We start from the raw sequence: 16,178 nt of genomic DNA on the forward strand, positions 1-16,178 counted from the left end.
TATGTTTTAAACTTCTGTGTTGCATCAATATTTTTTTCTGTGGTTAGTGAGCAGAACAGGGCTGTAGAGCTGTAAACAAGGACAAAGTATTCACACTCTTCGTTGTTCTTCTTGTTTCTCTTGGTGAACTAGTTGTAAAATTAAGCTTTAACTTAAAATTTGAAGTAACTGAAATTTGTATTTCAGCAAGAGACAAGCAATGCTGTCAACCTAAGCTTGAGTGGAAGTCTGCTAGAAAGTGCATCATGCAGAACTTAAATGTTTCATTGTTTAAATAGTTGCATAATAACATGTTTCTCTAATGTTATTATAGTTGTATTTTAACTTTGTTTTACATGGTATTTTTTCAATGTTCTGCAATCATGAAAAAAATTACAAAGGAATAAGGTTTATGAAGCTGAAGATATGGTAATGCCAAAAGTGTTGCAGATAATCAAACTTAACATTTGACAGTTAATATTTTACTTTAGAAACTAGTACATACTAGTATTAACCAGGTGCAGATGAAGTATGCTGAGAGCAGTAATTGTCAGTTTGGGCAAGTAGGGCTAAATGGAAATACAGAATTTATGGACAGTAAAAGGTCTGTGTTAGGCATAAGGAGTTGAATGCTTCATTGCATATTCTCCAGGGTGCAGATGTCTAAGGAGGTGCCAGCTTTATCTGATTTTAGAGCATTTTGTAGAGACAAGGGGTTTGTTGCACAGTGCTGTTCACTTGCTTTGTTTATATAATATATTTGGATTTTTCTACTACCCTGGTTTGTGTCCATACTGCTAATGGCCTGTTTGCATTCAGGTGTAATTCAAATGTGTGCAGATAAACAAGCTTTTCTTGTTGATAATTTCTTTGGTTTTTTTTTCTTCTCCATAGTCTCATAGATTGTTTTTTGGTCGACTCTGCAGCTGTGAGCCTTACTATGTCCCCTACAGGAGATTTTCTGGCTTCAGCACATGTGGATGATCTTGGAATTTATTTGTGGTGAGTATGTAATCTGTTTCTACTCAGAATTTAGGATGGGACAGAGTTCTTTTAATCACCTTTATTGCAAATTGAGAATTACCCTGTTAAATATCATCTCCAGTGTTTTGTGTTCTCTGGTTCTAATTAGGACAGGTGTTCTGTATTGCTCTGATTCCTAAGTAATGAAATTTCCACAGTTAAATTACTTATTCAGATATTTTAAATTATTTCCTTTTTCTAAATGTTTCTTACTCTTAAGAGTTCCTGTTATGCCATTCGTAGTTTTTCCTAGACTCCATTTCCCCTCTGCTTTGAAATGTCTTTGTTCAAATAGTGCTTCTTTCTGAAGTGCCTTTCCTGTCCTGTACTCTTGTCTAAGACTTCTGAGCAGCATATAAAAGTTGTGTTTATTTCTCTTTGTTAGTGATAAATGAGCACAGAAGTAAAATGTGATTTCATTCAGTTTCCTCCTTATACAGCTTTAAAACAAATGACTGTTCAGATCCAGTACTGAAGCAACACAGTTAAAATGGCTTGGGTCTTTTTCCCATTATTCCAGGTTATATATGTTGACTGTAGTTTTGTCTGAGGAATGTTGAGTTGTTAGGCCTTCCTGTGGTTAAGTAAAAGTGCTTCCTTGTGAATAACAGCTGTTTTTACAAACAGCTGTTTTAAAAACAGGTATTTTTACCGAGCCCTGGTTTGTATTGACAAAAGAAGCAACTTGCCAGAATTATTTTTGTGCATGTTTCAAACCTGAAGAAAGTTTGCTGAGAGTATTACCCTAAAATCCTATGAAAACAGGATGAATCATTTATATTTGCATAATGTGTTCAGCCTGGAGAAAGCTCAGGGGAGAGCTTAGAGCCCCTTCCAATGCCTAAGGGGGCTCCAGGAGAGCTGGGATGGGGCTTTGGGCAAAGGTCTGGAGTGAAGGAAAAGGGGGAATGGCTTCAAACTTAAGAAGACAGATTTAGATTATACATTGGAAAGAACTGCTTGATATTGAGGGTTGTGTAACACAGGTAAATACTCTTTTTGGCCATCAGGACCAGGACAATTAATGCCCCTCTCCTGGGTACTGGTGAAGTCCCACTTCAAATTCTGTGTTTAGTTCTGGGCCCCTCACTTCAAGAAGAACATTGAGGTCCTGCAGCCTGTTATTATTACGTTCTTGGCAATAGTGCTTGAACATAACATTTGTATTTCAGATGTTCAGGTGAGTCTATTGCCACACTTCATTTCCTGCTTTATCTGGTAGATGAGGAGAGCTAATCCTGAATAGAGTCTGGTGAATTGCCATGCTGCAGCAGAATTAGACTGTGCTGTAAGTTATGTCTGAAGTACTTGTTCCCATTCATCTGGAGATGGCTTTTAAAATGCCTGTCTTATTTTTTTCAGGTCAAACCGTTCTTTGTATTCACTTGTGTCATTAAGGCCCCTTCCTGCAGATTATGAACCATCTTTGGTGACACTCCCCAGCACCTGCCCCATGCAAGGTAATCCTCAGATGAAAGTGTTTTTTATTTTTCCTTTGCAGTTTGTTCCCCTGCCTGTATGCCACAGGTTCATTGTGATTTTCTTGCTGGCAAGAGAATTGGGTTCAGATGACCTGGTATGTGCCTGTGCCCAGTGAAAAAAAGGCCTTAAGTGGAATTTTTTGCTAAATTAATAGAAGTGATTTTGCATCAGAAGTCCTCTAGATGGGGATCACGTCTGCCCAAGTTTGGAGTGCCTACATTTGCATCTCCATTTGGAGAAGAAGCACACCTAGCTGTTGGCCACTAGAACATGCCTCATGGGGATGGCTGCTCTAGCAAGCACGTGCTTGCTCTACATACTTAAATAAGGGAGATAGGAATTCATCCCAGAACTTTGAATGTTTTTGTCCTGGTTCCATCTGAAAGCTTTAATCCACTTTGTGTCTTCAGGAAATGCAAAGTTCCTGTTTAGATGCTAAGGGCTCTTAATAGGTTACATTCCTTTGTTGTTTCAGGCTTGTCTATTAGATTCGTTGTTTTAGCCAAGTAATATTTTGCAAAAAGAAAGGAAAGTAGACATGTTTGGTCAAGACCACACGGGAAATAACGAGAAAACCTAATGACTGATATTATAACTTTTCTTATGGGATGTTGTGCTTTAATGTTGAGATTTTTTTCATTTTTATGTGCCACTTCAGTCGTACCTTTGAAGAGGTTGTAATGAGGTAGTGAATATTCCAAGTACAAGGATCTAAATGCAAGGATTTCACAGCTTTATAATGTCGAACTACAATTACTGTGTATATATTTATTCAGAAAGAGCAGCTGTAAAAATTTTGTTTTCTTTTATAAATTTATAAACTGATTTTATATAACTTCAATCAAAGTGGACAAATCTTATCAGTTATTAAAATCTGTTTATTAAATTCGACATCTTAGCTATACTCTTTTAAAATTATTTAATGTTTCATAAGGCTAATACAGATTGTTTCTGTAGCTTTTTAGCTCAATGTTATGTTAACAACTAGGTGTATAACTATTATGTATTTGTTATTCAAGAATTGTAAAAATATAAAAGTGTTTGGCTTGGTTTTTTAAAAAATTAATGTGGCGTATGAAGGGTCATAAAAGATATCTGTTTCTACAAGATGTGGATGTGTCAGGAGATGAAGAGCCATGTGATGAAATGATAGAATATGTCTCACCTGAGCAACTGGGAGAGCAGCTGGTGACCCTTTCCTTATTACCGGAATCAAGGTGGAAAAATCTTCTCAACCTTGATATTATCAAGGTACTGAAACTGTGCAAAAAATAGCATACATCCATATATTTGCCCTATTTCTGTGAAATGCATTACTTACTTATTCATGAAATCTGATCCTGCTTTTCAGATATTTTTCAAGCTTTTGCATTAGAAATCTATGTGGTGCTTTTCTCAGTCCCTGGGATTTGGGAAAGGGGCTGTTTTTCTGCTGAATAGTAACTTCATAATTAGTGGTAAAAGATTTTACTTGTGTATTTACTTTTCAGTTAGTCTTTAGAGTTTTCACAGTATTTTAAAAGCTAAACTCGTGACAAACAAAATATTCCCCTATGCTCTTACTATTATGATAATGATTTTAACTATCTAATTAACAGAAAAAAAATAAACCAAGAGAGCCACCAAAAGTTCCAAAGTCAGCACCTTTCTTCATCCCAACACTTCCTGGTCTTATACCCCGATACATTCCACCAGAGGAGGAAAATGATACCCAGGTAAAAACAAGAATCAATGTAATTGTGTTTATATAGTGTATTTTAAAAGAAATTTCAAGTGCTTTTTAATGTTGGGTTAAATCACTAGACTTTAAAGAACCAGTTTTAACTCACTGTATTATTGATTTATTTCTCAAAGTCTTATTCTCTCAGTAGAAAAATAATGTAATTGAGTTGTAAAAATGTGTTTGCATATTCATGGACACACTGCTGTGTTTTTGTGGTCTAGTCAAAGGTCGTAAACCTTGGGATACTGGCACAGAAATCTGATTTCTACATTCATCTTGAAGAAGCCCTGAGTACCAATGAATGTAAGTTAATGAAATATTTCACTAAAAACATTGATGCTGCTTTTATTTTATACATACGTGGTTTCTAATGTCAGAATTGTAACAGATGTGGAAAAAAAAATGCATATTACAGTATAAAAGGTAAATAAAATTATTTAATACAAAGATAGCCAGCTCAAAGATTCGTTGGTCCTGCAGCATGGAACCCAATTCTGGCTAAAACCCTTATGGAGAAAGAAGATTCGGTTCCTAAGATCATTAAGCTTTTTTGAAAACTGTGATGATATCACTCTGAAAAGGTGCTATGTGTTAGTGCTAGGGAAAGAAAGAAAAAAAGAAAGGGATTGATTTGGTAAGGAATACTCTGGTGATTCACTGAAACATGAAAAGCATAATGTGCCTAGCAAGTTCTCCTTTCAAGGGTTGCTTCACCAGGCAGTCAGTGAACTTAGAGTGTTACTTCATTGCCCTATAATTTAAAGCTTAGGAAGAAATAAATGATACAAAAATAAGGTGATTTCTTTGAACATTCAGTTTATTTTGAAATTCAATCACTTAAACAACCTGTGGAATGCACCAGCTGTTTTTCACCAGCTGTTTGTCTTGTGATGCTACAGAATCGTTGAAACTCAGACTTTTTGAAATTATTGCTAATATAGCTGACTTGCAAATGTAAATGGATGGTATCTTGTCCACAAAGCAGTTCTGTTGGGAATTCTTCTACTCCTGCTTAAACTCTCTGGAGATGACCAGCTTACTCAAGGGCACTTAAAACGTTTTGTGTGCAGAACTTTATTATCTGTCACAAACAAGGTGTTTTCTTCTGCCTTACTTTTAGTATTTCGATTGACATTGTTCTATTGAAGTGCCTCAGAGCCACTCAGAAGAGGTGAATGTTTGAAAACCTGGTGGAGCTGGCTCAGGAACAAGTGCACTCTGATGTACTTGGGCATGTGGACCTGCCTCAGGCCACCTCTGGTGTAAGGCACGTTGTGTGTGTACCACCTGCACAACGTGTTCCACGCTTCGTTTCTTTAATGTCATAAAAAAATATATTTAATGCATCTGCTTATTACTGTTAAAATAAGTTATATTCAAAAGTAGCTATTGTTTTTTTAAGAATCAAATACTGATTTGTACCACTTGAGGAATATCAACCAATGCCTAATACCATTAGTTACCATGAAGTTGGTCTTCTTAGCAACTTCTTAGCAAAAGAAATATTAATCACATACATTTAAAAGATACTATATAACTACCAGTTGCATTTTGCAACCAAACATATTTTTGCTGCTTCCTTTTTAAAGCAAATAGGTGGAATCCTCATTGGTGATCAGGTGGGATGGTAGAAGTCCTGAGAAGGAACAATTATGAAGAGGAAGGAAGTTCGTAAATTGCATTAATTTCTACTATGAAAAAGATTTTCCCCTAGCACCCTCCAGGCATTCATTTAACAAAATGAATAATTTTGCTAGATGCACCAGAAAATCTCTAGTTTTGCTTAATGTCAGCTAGAGTAAAGATGCCTGGTAAGAGTAGTGCTCTCTGTCTTTCAGAGTATATTCACAGTTAATGGCTCAAAATCTCAACTATGTACATTCTTTTTGCCAAGAGATGTGAAATGACAGTGTTATGTGGTTAATTAGCAATTTTGTTTAACTAGGAAGACAGAAGAGGGGGAAAACTGAAAAAAATACCAAGGTGTTACTTGTATTTTTCAATTACAAATAAAGTGCATCTGTACTTTTAGTATGTGATGGGACAATAAAGAGAGGGAGACATTTTGTTGAAAACAAGAAAGTAAGGAAACAGTAAAAACTTGAAATTCATAATCACTGCTTAAGAATTTTAGAATAAACCTGTCTTGTGGAGGATCTGTTATATTCTGTTTTGCAGATGTTACTGATAATATGTCCCCCAATGTTCTAACACAGATAAAGCTCCACTTGACTTACTGAAAAGCTTGGGACCATCTAATATTGAGGTAGAACTACGGAGTTTGGCCCCTGAAGGTGGGGGCTCAGTGGAGGTGATGCTGAGCTTTCTGAGAATGATTGGGATGATGCTGAACAAGAAGTACAACTTTGAACTCGCTCAGGCGTACCTGGCACTATTTCTAAAGGTAAAAAATTTCTTATAAAATTTATGTTAGTCCTATTTAAAATAGCGATTATACAATAAAAATGTATAAATTGTCTGCTCGAATTATCTGAAGTGCTTTTGGTTGGGAACGGGTTTAGAATGTCTAACTTAATGTATCGGATCATTTGGCAACTCATTTGGTGACAGTCAAGAAAAACTTGCCAAACAGAAGATGTTGTGAAGAGGCACCTGCCAGACAGGTTTTGTGCTCGTATTCCACACTTTGAATTGTTTTTATTTTTTTTTTAACATTCCTAACTTCTTAGTGGTTGTTAATTGTTAAACTAAGGTATGCTATTTCTTCAATAAGCAAAGAATTTAATACACAATGGTTGGGAAATAAATTAGACATTTTGTTGGATTTCTCACAAGACTTTGCATGCCTGACATACATTCCATGTCATTGGGCTGCTTTTCTTGTGTTACCTGTTGAGTATCACAGAGCTAATGAAATTTCCAGGGGGTGTGTAACTTAAAATTACTAAAGCAGGGTAACAGTTACTCTTAGAGAGAAAGTGGTTTTGCAGAAGATTTAAGCCCTTTGGGTGTACAAGTGCTTAAGTTACTCTGATTTATAAATTAATGTGAAAGCAATCAATAACAGTTTACTTGGAAAACATTGTTATAAACATTCAGACACATGTAATACCAGGGCATCCACAGCTTCTCTGGGTAACCTGTTCCAGTGCCTCATATTCACAGTAATGAATTTTGTCTAGTATCCAGACTGAACTTACTATCTTTTGGACTAAAGCTCAATATCAAGGCTTCTAGATTTAAATTGTAGCATGGAAAATAAATATTCCATCCATTAAGTGGCATTAAGTTCAGAAGGTTTCTCTTCTCTCTCTTTTAACAAGGTTGCTGTTTGTCACCTAAGGAGACCTTGTCCATCTCTATCACTATAGTGTGTGCTGGCATCATTCTTTTGGATGTGTGCAACATGGATAATTAAAATAATAATCCTGTCTAACCTTTGCTAGCCTAAAAAGCAATTTGTAATGCAGGTCAGAAAGGGAAGAAAGTTGCCCTCTAGGGGAATGTGTGATGAGAATAGATTCAGCAGCCTTGGCAGAAGATGATCTAGTAAAAACATAGCATATTTAAGGCATTTTTCTGCCTTATCCCATCTAATACATGAAAAATGGCTTGTAAAGATTAGCAAAAGGAGGCAGTAAATAGAGGAAATGAATTGAAGGAAAAGAGTCCTTTCCCTGTTTGAGGCATTTCCTGAAATCAAAGCACTGGAATGGAATGGGGGAAACAGTCTTTTAATTTTTTAATCTGTATTTGTTTCACTAACTGCTTGTTTTTTGTTTTCAGTTACATCTTAAGATTCTCTCATCAGAGCCAAAACTGTTGGAAGAATTATCCAAATTGTCAATGCACCTTGAGGAAACTTGGATTCACTTGCAGGCTCTCTTCAATCAGAGTCTGTGTGTTTTAACATACATGAAAAGTGCTTTGCTGTAAAATACTTCAGGGTTTTGTCTGCATAAGATTTCCCTCAGAGGAATAGTACAGTTTATTACCAAAAATACTGGATTCCAAAAATCATACTGGGTCTTGGAATCATTGAATCATTAAGGTTGGAAAAGACCTTCAAGGCCTTCAAGTCCAGCATTCTGCTGGATACCACCCTGTCCACTAAGCCATATCACTAAGTGCCAGACTGCTCATTTTTTTAAATACTTCCAGGCATGGTGGTTCTTCTGATGCTGTATTTTATTCATCTACATATGGCAGAGTATTTTAGAACATGCATAACTGCTTATTTTTTGTTCACTTCAGTTGGAGAAAAAATTACTACATGCAGCTAAAGTATTTGTTGTCTGTTGTGTTGGTCTGTGCTGTCAGTGGACATTTGGATTCAAGGCTCGCAGCAACCTGGCCTTGTGGAAGGTGCCCTACCCATGGAAGGGGTTGCAAGTAGATGATCTCTAAAGTTCCTTCCAACCCAAGACATTCAGTGATTCTCTGATTCTATGGCTATGTGAAATTAGTTCACAATGAAGAAATAACTCATGAGGAAAAAAAGAAGTGGGAACTTCCATGCAGGAAGCCAAAAACTATATTGTTCTTAATAAAGTCATTGTTGATGCAAAAATAAAACAAAAAGTCTGAATTATTAACACATTGTAAACAATAGTTTAGAGCAAATTAATCTAAAAATTGTCTTCCTCTGCAACTAGAGCACTTTTCCTGTGATGGTTGTAAAAATCAGTGGTCTTCTCACTTTTGTGGACATCTATTTCTGAACGTAAAGATTTCCAGCTGTACTAACAATGATTGAATTTCAAAAAAACCCTAAAAACCAAAGGACTAAACAAACAAGAACAGATTTTTGGGAGGCCCAGTTTTGTATGAAAATTGTTTCTTGTCTTAAGGTAAAGGAGAAAAAAATAACGGAAAAAAACTTTGTTTTGAGGAATTTTTAATTTAATCAGATGGGGATTTTTGCAAATTGGTATTTAGGTTTCAAAGCATTATGATGTTTGGGACCGCATGAGTGAAATTATCTTGAACTTTGCTGTTTGAGAGTTCTTCCTCCCTGCACAAGAATCTCTTGAACAAGGTCTTTGCTGTATTCACATGCTCAAGCTATGTGCACAGACCAACAGGGTAACTAATACAAATATATGCAATTTCAAAGAGTAAACTTGAAAGGTTTTGCATTTCAAAGAAGACTGAAGTATTAGTGTGGGTCAGTTGTAGTGTATAGCTGCTTTTTTTTTAATGCCATCACATTGTAGAACTGTTTTTAGTCATGTGTACTGGAACAAACTATCTGCAAACATAAAATCATACGATAATAGAAGAGGATCTTAAAAATCATCCACTTCCAACCCCTGCCATGGGCAGGAACACCTTTCACTAAACCAGGTAGCTCAGGGCCCCTTTCAGCCTGACTGGACACTTTCAGGAATGGGACATCCACCGATTCTCTTGGCCATTGTTACAGGGAAGAATTTCCTGTTCATGTCCAATTTGAACCTAATGTCCTTGAGTCTAAAGCCATCATGTACACACGAGGTTTCTTACCAAGTTTGCTACTGAGATTTAAGAAAATCCTTTGTACCACAGAATTACTAGTTTCTGGTGATACGGTTCTTGGCACCCCATAAATTGTTCCAAATTTTTGGATTGATCTGAAATTGTCCAGAATACCTTAAATGTCAGTGTAACATATAATGAACCTCTCAGATTGCAGGTGTTCACATAACTCCTTTAGATTTTAGAGAATCATTTTCCAAATAAAGACAAAGTGTTCAAAGGTTAATAAGGCAATATTTGCAGACCTGCCTCTGTGGAAGAAGGAAGAGTGGATAAAGAACTTTTCCTGTTTGATCAGAGGAAGGGTCTCTCAAGCCCACTACTCTGTCTCCAGCTGGAGGAAGGAAGATTTGTTGTACAGTAGCCTGGTTGTGTATAAAGTGATTGTTTCTCAAGCATATCACAGCACCTTTCAGCAGACAGATATTAGATTTTCTGTGGCCCAGCTGTAGCCTGACAGTTGTGTTTAATATTCTGTGACAGACCTTTTGTTCTCTGTGAGTTCATCTAATCTCTTTTAGAACCCATTTATCCTTCACAACATCCTGTAGTAATGGGGCCTACAATTTAATTAACAGGAATAATGTATTTCTGTTTATATACTCCAGACTTGCTATCTTCTGATGTTGTATGCCTCTCCTTGAATGTGAGGACTATCAGTTGTGCTCTAATCTTCATGCTTTACAGACTTTGCCTCACAGCAGTGGCAAAAGGGTTTCTACTCATGAAGGACATACTTTATTTCACTGGGTGCACATATCTGCTTTTTCACTGACATCCAGAAACCCTTTCTGGGAACAGATGTTTAAATCTATTTGTACAAGATTTGTCTACATAACCTGTAAGGATTGTAGAGTAGGGTTTTTTCCCCCCCTTCCATTTTCATGGTCTGCTTGATGTAGTCATGAGAAAAAACTTTGCCAAACACGCTGTATTCTTCTTAAACATCAGGGTAATTTTTGTGACCAATGTATGTATAACACAGTTGATGTGGTGTTTGCAGTCCTGTATGACCTCATTAAATGTGTTTAATGCAGTTTCTTATATCATGTACATATATGTTTGAAGTTCACATGGAACAGTTCAATAACTTCTTTCAGAATATAGTATTTAAATGTAAGTGATAGCTCATTTTCTTTCTTGTCTTTTTCTCAATATGTCTACTCATCACTCCTATTTCAGGGGTGTTTTGCTATTATTAGAGCTGTAGAGTTTTCCAACAATAGTTCTGATTGCTTCATGTTCTTGGTCTTTTATTTTTACCCCATATCAAAATGATGAGCAACTTGCTGTTAATAAAAACTTCTTCAGGAATAAAAAGCAATTTGCTCCTGTTAGTAGATGAAAGTAGATATTTCACCTGCTACATTCTGTATTATTCGTTTACCTGAGACATCAAAGGACAGTATTTTGTGATAGTCAAAAATTGTTGATTACAAGTGGTAACACGTGAAAATTGAATTTTATAATTTTGGCTTTATTGCCCATAAGAACTTGCATTAGCATGGTGCTTTTGTAATAGCATATGCAATAGGATGTAGAAGAAATGCTAGATGGATGAAGGGATATTCAAGTTAACTGAGTTTTCTGCCAAGCAGGGCAGCTACTGGGGATTTTACCATTACACAATGCCAAACCCATCTTAAGCTAGCTCTTGTAGCAGCTTGCTGTTAGAATTCTGTGTTATTCGTGTGTCACAGCACTCCTTCCAGCTTCCTCTCAAGCCTGTGCCCACCTTCTGTTCCTGTGTTTCTTTTTCACCATGGTTTTCTCAGCTCCTTTGGTTCCTGAGTGCAGCTGCTGCTCTTAGCAGCTCCTGCACATGGCTGTACTGTCAAGTTAGGTTCTCTGTACTTCCACTATTTGCTTCTGACTTATTTTTTCCAGGCAGATTTGGTTCTGCTGGTTGTTTTGAGCCTGGTAGTTGGACCTTGCTACCTGAATTTACTACTGAGTGGATTCAGATGCTGCACAGTGAACTTTGCTCTTCTCTGAGCTGTAAGAAGCCTTCAATCTTACAGAGGTATTAGGCTTGCAAACATGAAGAGAGAGTAGGAGGCTACCAATGTTTACATTGGCTACATTGTTCAGTAGCCAACCTATACATCTGACTTCAAGCACTCCAACATTTTGTACGTTTTAAATGTAACTCTTCAAGAAAAATGTAAGAAAGATCTGTGCAAGTTATACTGCAAGTGTTGTAGTCCTAGAGTAAGGACACTGGAAGATACTAATTTGCATTCTGTGAATTAGAAAAGGCAGAGTGTTTGCTGGCATATTTGAACTCTTTTAATGAGCTGTGTTGAAGGAGTTTAGCATTGTTCAAGGATCACTATTACATAAGTAGTTATTGTGTTGTCTGTTGGTGTCAGCTGATGTATCATACATTTATCTTCTCAGCATATCCTGATCTGTATCTTAAGAACTATTTGTTTTATGAAAAATTATCTTTTAATAAAAGTAGTTTACCTTTTTAGAGATGAGGAATCCAATCAGTGTCTTATTTGATGCCAGTGCAAGACTGGCATCCTTTAGTTTTTGATGTGTTTGCAATATGTGTTAGAGGGCAAGAGAGCAAAATGCTGTCATTAAATGTCCTTAGCCCCTGTGATTTTCTTTTTGTGAAGCAGTGCTGAATTGAGAAAAGCAAAGTGAAAGATAAAATAACTAAGATTTTTCTACCCTGGTGGTTATATCTTCTACTGTATGATTCTGTGTTCCCCGTGAAGATTAAATGAGCTCTCTGTTGCACATCACAGAGCTTTGCTGTTTGGTAGCAGTCTCTGAAAAATTACTTTCCTCCACTGATGTGTGCACTGCTGGTTTGTGAAACAGCTTATGTGACTGTGTGGAATTACATATTACTTCCCAGTGTGTTAAAGATGTGCTGGCTCTATGACCGTTAGATTATGAATGTTTTAAGGGTCCTCACCATGAAGGATCACACATCACTTTGGTGTTTTGCAGTTACCTGAAAACATCCATAGAATAAGTTAGAATAAGTTATCCTGTAGCCAAGCTGATAGTTGCCTTACAGCTGCACAGCTGAAGATCTATCACTTACTGTCTCTTAAGTTGCCCAATATTGGTCTCAGAATGAGACATGAATTTAGCAACTCATCTCATCCATTAGCACTCCAAACACTTTTTGAGGGTTGTTCAGATTCAAATGCCTCAAAAAGATTTTGTAAGTATAGCTCACTGAAAAACGTAGCCCTGGCATTCTTTTCTTACAACCTGTGATGTTCCTGCTGCTCTGGAAATGTTCCATCTGTTTAGCATGGCTGGAACTGAAAAGTCACCAGCCTGTTGTAATGCAACATGTCCCTTCCTGTCCTGTGGAGCAAAGGTTAAAGCCCAGGTAAATATGTTTTCAGAGTGTGTCAGATTGCATATTTTGTTGAACATCAGGTTTGATCACACAGGGTTGTGCAGCTAGTTGTTGTTCACATTTATGATTAACCTTTGTGTTTGCCCATTGCTATGGGTTGATGAAAGGGTGAGGGATGACTGCCCAGTTCTCTTTGAATAATTGCATTTTAACAGAATTAAGACAAATGTAAGTTATTTCAGCAGTGCTTACATCAGTACTTAATTGAGATGGTTTATTCATGGTGCTAGAGTAAACAGCACCATCTGTACAGAAATCCCTGCAGCTCCCATTGTGTTGGTGGGTGAGGATGACAACCCACTGATGCATATGGAAAGGGCAGAAATACTTGATACTTTTTTTTCTTCTTCAGTCTCCACAGGCAAAGCATGCTTCCATTTTCAGTGTGTGCCAGCCTCCTCTCTGAGGGAGTTGCCAGCAATGGGGGAGAAATGGGTTTGAAACTTCAGAATGCAGAGTTCTGAAGTCACCTCATAACCAAGGGACTGCATGGGACTTGTGCACACACGCTGTCTAGTGTGGCAGCATTGCCTACCACTGTCTGTCACAGGCCATTTTTAACAGGTGAAGTGGAGGATGGGGGAGCTGTTGGTTCATCAAACTTCCCTCATTCTCCAAAAGAATCATGGAGAAGTGCTGCATGTGCATTTGGAATCCATCTTCAGTCCACAAAAGGAAAGATTAAGAGAGTCACAAGGGTGATTCAGGCTTGCCCAAGATGTTCACCTTCTAGCATGAAATGGCTGGTTGGGTGCACAAAGGAAGAGCCATGAATTTAATCATCAAATTTAGTGCAATAACAGCAGTCTGTGATTACATTATCATAGTCTATTAAGAAACACTGTAAATTGCTACTCTGAAAGTCACAGGCATGCTTTCAGTTAATATTTTGCAAATTATGGTGCTTGTTCATGGCAGTCTATGTACCGTGTACCTTTTATACTGTGAGCTGACTTAAGTATCATATTGGTTCTACAGCACCGAGGTGTGAATTACTTTTGCAGTTATCTGTTATAATCAGCATTACAGAAATTAATTTAGTCACGTTCTAATTATGCCTAATGCATGATTATTTTGTTTAATATCCCATAGCAAAGAAGCTCAATAAATTAGATGCAGAATGTTGAATAATGCTAATGGTATTCAAGAGATTTGCACTGAGGCGTAGAAGATTGAGACTGCCAAGTGAGTTGAAAGTATTTCAAGTGAATGGCTGATAAAACATTTTTCTTAAGTTGGTGTGTGCTACAACACACTTGGCTGTTTTATAAATTCTTACCTTTTATCCACAGAGGTTTCAGTTTTGTGTGTCACCACTGTGTCATGTCTCCTGCTGCAGTTATAGATCTTTCTTGTTTTTACAATAGCTTCTTCAGCCTGACTATTTCATAACCATTTGGTAACACAATTTGTGTTTGAGCAAAGACTCTTCCTGGAGTACAAGGCGCTTACTCTGGGAATGGTGAGAGGTCCAAGAAACACTGTTAAAAGAGACTGCAAAACCGCATAGCCAGCTGAGAAAGTGACACAAAGTGCAGTTTGCTTAGTGTGAAGGTGATACTTAGAAATGTATTTCTGGAACAAGGCTCTGCTGCTTAAGCTTGGAGACAGCAAATTGTACAAGAAGCAGACTGTGATGTATCCTCAGGAACTGAGTGCTTACTGCAATTAAATCTCATTTCTCAGTCAGGAAAATGCATTAAGTGATTTAAAGAACCTGTGCAATCAGAAGTAGAAAAGGTTGTCTGTCCTAAGAGAAAGGGCCCCTGTACAGTGGTACTTGACCCAGGAGAGAATGTCCTCTCTAGAGATGCTGTCCCCTTTGCAGCACACCTCTCAAAAATTAATGAAAAATAGCCCAAATATCACAGGAGTTACAACAACAACAGCAAAAAAACTGATTGGAGGAGAAAACCACAGAGCATCATTTTACACAAGAGAACTTGCAGGTAATGAAGTAATACCAGTGTTCCTGGAGGGAAGCAAGGATCTGTTTGCTGAAAGCCTGTAATGAGTAAAGACAAACAGTCACATTTCTCTTCTTTCCTGCTTAGCTGTGGGAACACTGAGGCTGTGCTGTAGAAGCTCTCTACAGTACATAGACTGTAAGACCTTACCTTTATGCCTCCTTCTGCTTAGACAGGGTCGCAGGGTCCAAAAGTGCCCCAGCTGGGTATAATAATATCCTCAATATTAAACATTGAGGATATCACATGCAAGTTGCAATCCTGGCCTTTGCAGGACTAAACAGAATGAATTTCCTCATAAGCAGAAGGCCCAGACCTGGAATTCTGCCTTTCTGAAAACTGATTTGCTTTCTATATAATTTGGGATTCCAGTCTGCCTACTGTGATTGACAGTGTTGAGACCTTAAAGGGCAAGAGAAAGACATGTAGTGGAAAATACAAAGATATTGCCAAAGTAATAACTTGATAAAACTATGTGAAAAATGTACAGATATTTTCCCAAAATAATCCAATTAGTGAGATATACTGAATGTTTCTAGGGGCTGTCAAGACCTGAACAGATTTGTCTTTCTAAACAGAAGGTAAAGGTACAAATTATTTTTTAGTGAAAATAACTTTCTGTGAACTTGGGCAATTTTTAAACCTAATTTATAATTATTTAATAACTACTTTGTAAAGAAAGAAAGTACTGAAATTGTCAAAATTAAGGAAAAAAAATCAGTGAAATATTAGGAGAGAAATAATGACATAAATTTAATCCTAAATTATAATGACACTGAAAACATTATATGCTAATGAAAGTTTACCATGTTAGATTCTCTTCTTCATGCATATGAGAATGTTTTTTAAACATGAGCCTGGTACCTGGTGTTTAAAGAATAACTCTTGATTATATCATACATATGTAAATGGACTGTTTTGACATAACTGAGGAGGTGCCGTTCTTCATTGAATGCCTTTTCCTTTCATGCTCTAAGGAAAGGCTTTGAAAATATGGTACATGTTTTTCAAGCAGAACCATAGCACAGCTTAGATACTCATTCCTCAGCTTATTTATCATTTGATATGATGGAGAGGAAATCCTGGAGCCACAGATCATTGCAGATGTTACCATTAATCTCAATATAACGCGCCC

General features: G+C 37.0%; 1 protein-coding gene across 1 annotated transcript in view; it reads left to right on the top strand.

Annotated features, from left to right (window-relative positions):
• The window catches only part of WDR36 (WD repeat domain 36), a 32,099-nt gene extending 19,936 nt beyond the window's left edge, over positions 1 to 12,163 (top strand). Inside the window, exons 17-23 of the mRNA XM_021524786.2 lie at positions 874 to 981; positions 2,365 to 2,462; positions 3,593 to 3,735; positions 4,083 to 4,199; positions 4,429 to 4,510; positions 6,424 to 6,611; positions 7,955 to 12,163. Of these exons, the coding sequence (XP_021380461.1) occupies positions 874 to 981; positions 2,365 to 2,462; positions 3,593 to 3,735; positions 4,083 to 4,199; positions 4,429 to 4,510; positions 6,424 to 6,611; positions 7,955 to 8,104 (886 nt within the window). The 3' untranslated portion in view covers positions 8,105 to 12,163. The remainder of the gene's footprint in view (positions 1 to 873; positions 982 to 2,364; positions 2,463 to 3,592; positions 3,736 to 4,082; positions 4,200 to 4,428; positions 4,511 to 6,423; positions 6,612 to 7,954) is intronic.
• Positions 12,164 to 16,178: the final 4,015 nt, after the last annotated feature.

The sequence above is a fragment of the Lonchura striata genome, chromosome Z (genome assembly GCF_046129695.1).
Source record: "Lonchura striata isolate bLonStr1 chromosome Z, bLonStr1.mat, whole genome shotgun sequence".
NCBI classification, from domain to species: domain Eukaryota; kingdom Metazoa; phylum Chordata; class Aves; order Passeriformes; family Estrildidae; genus Lonchura; species Lonchura striata.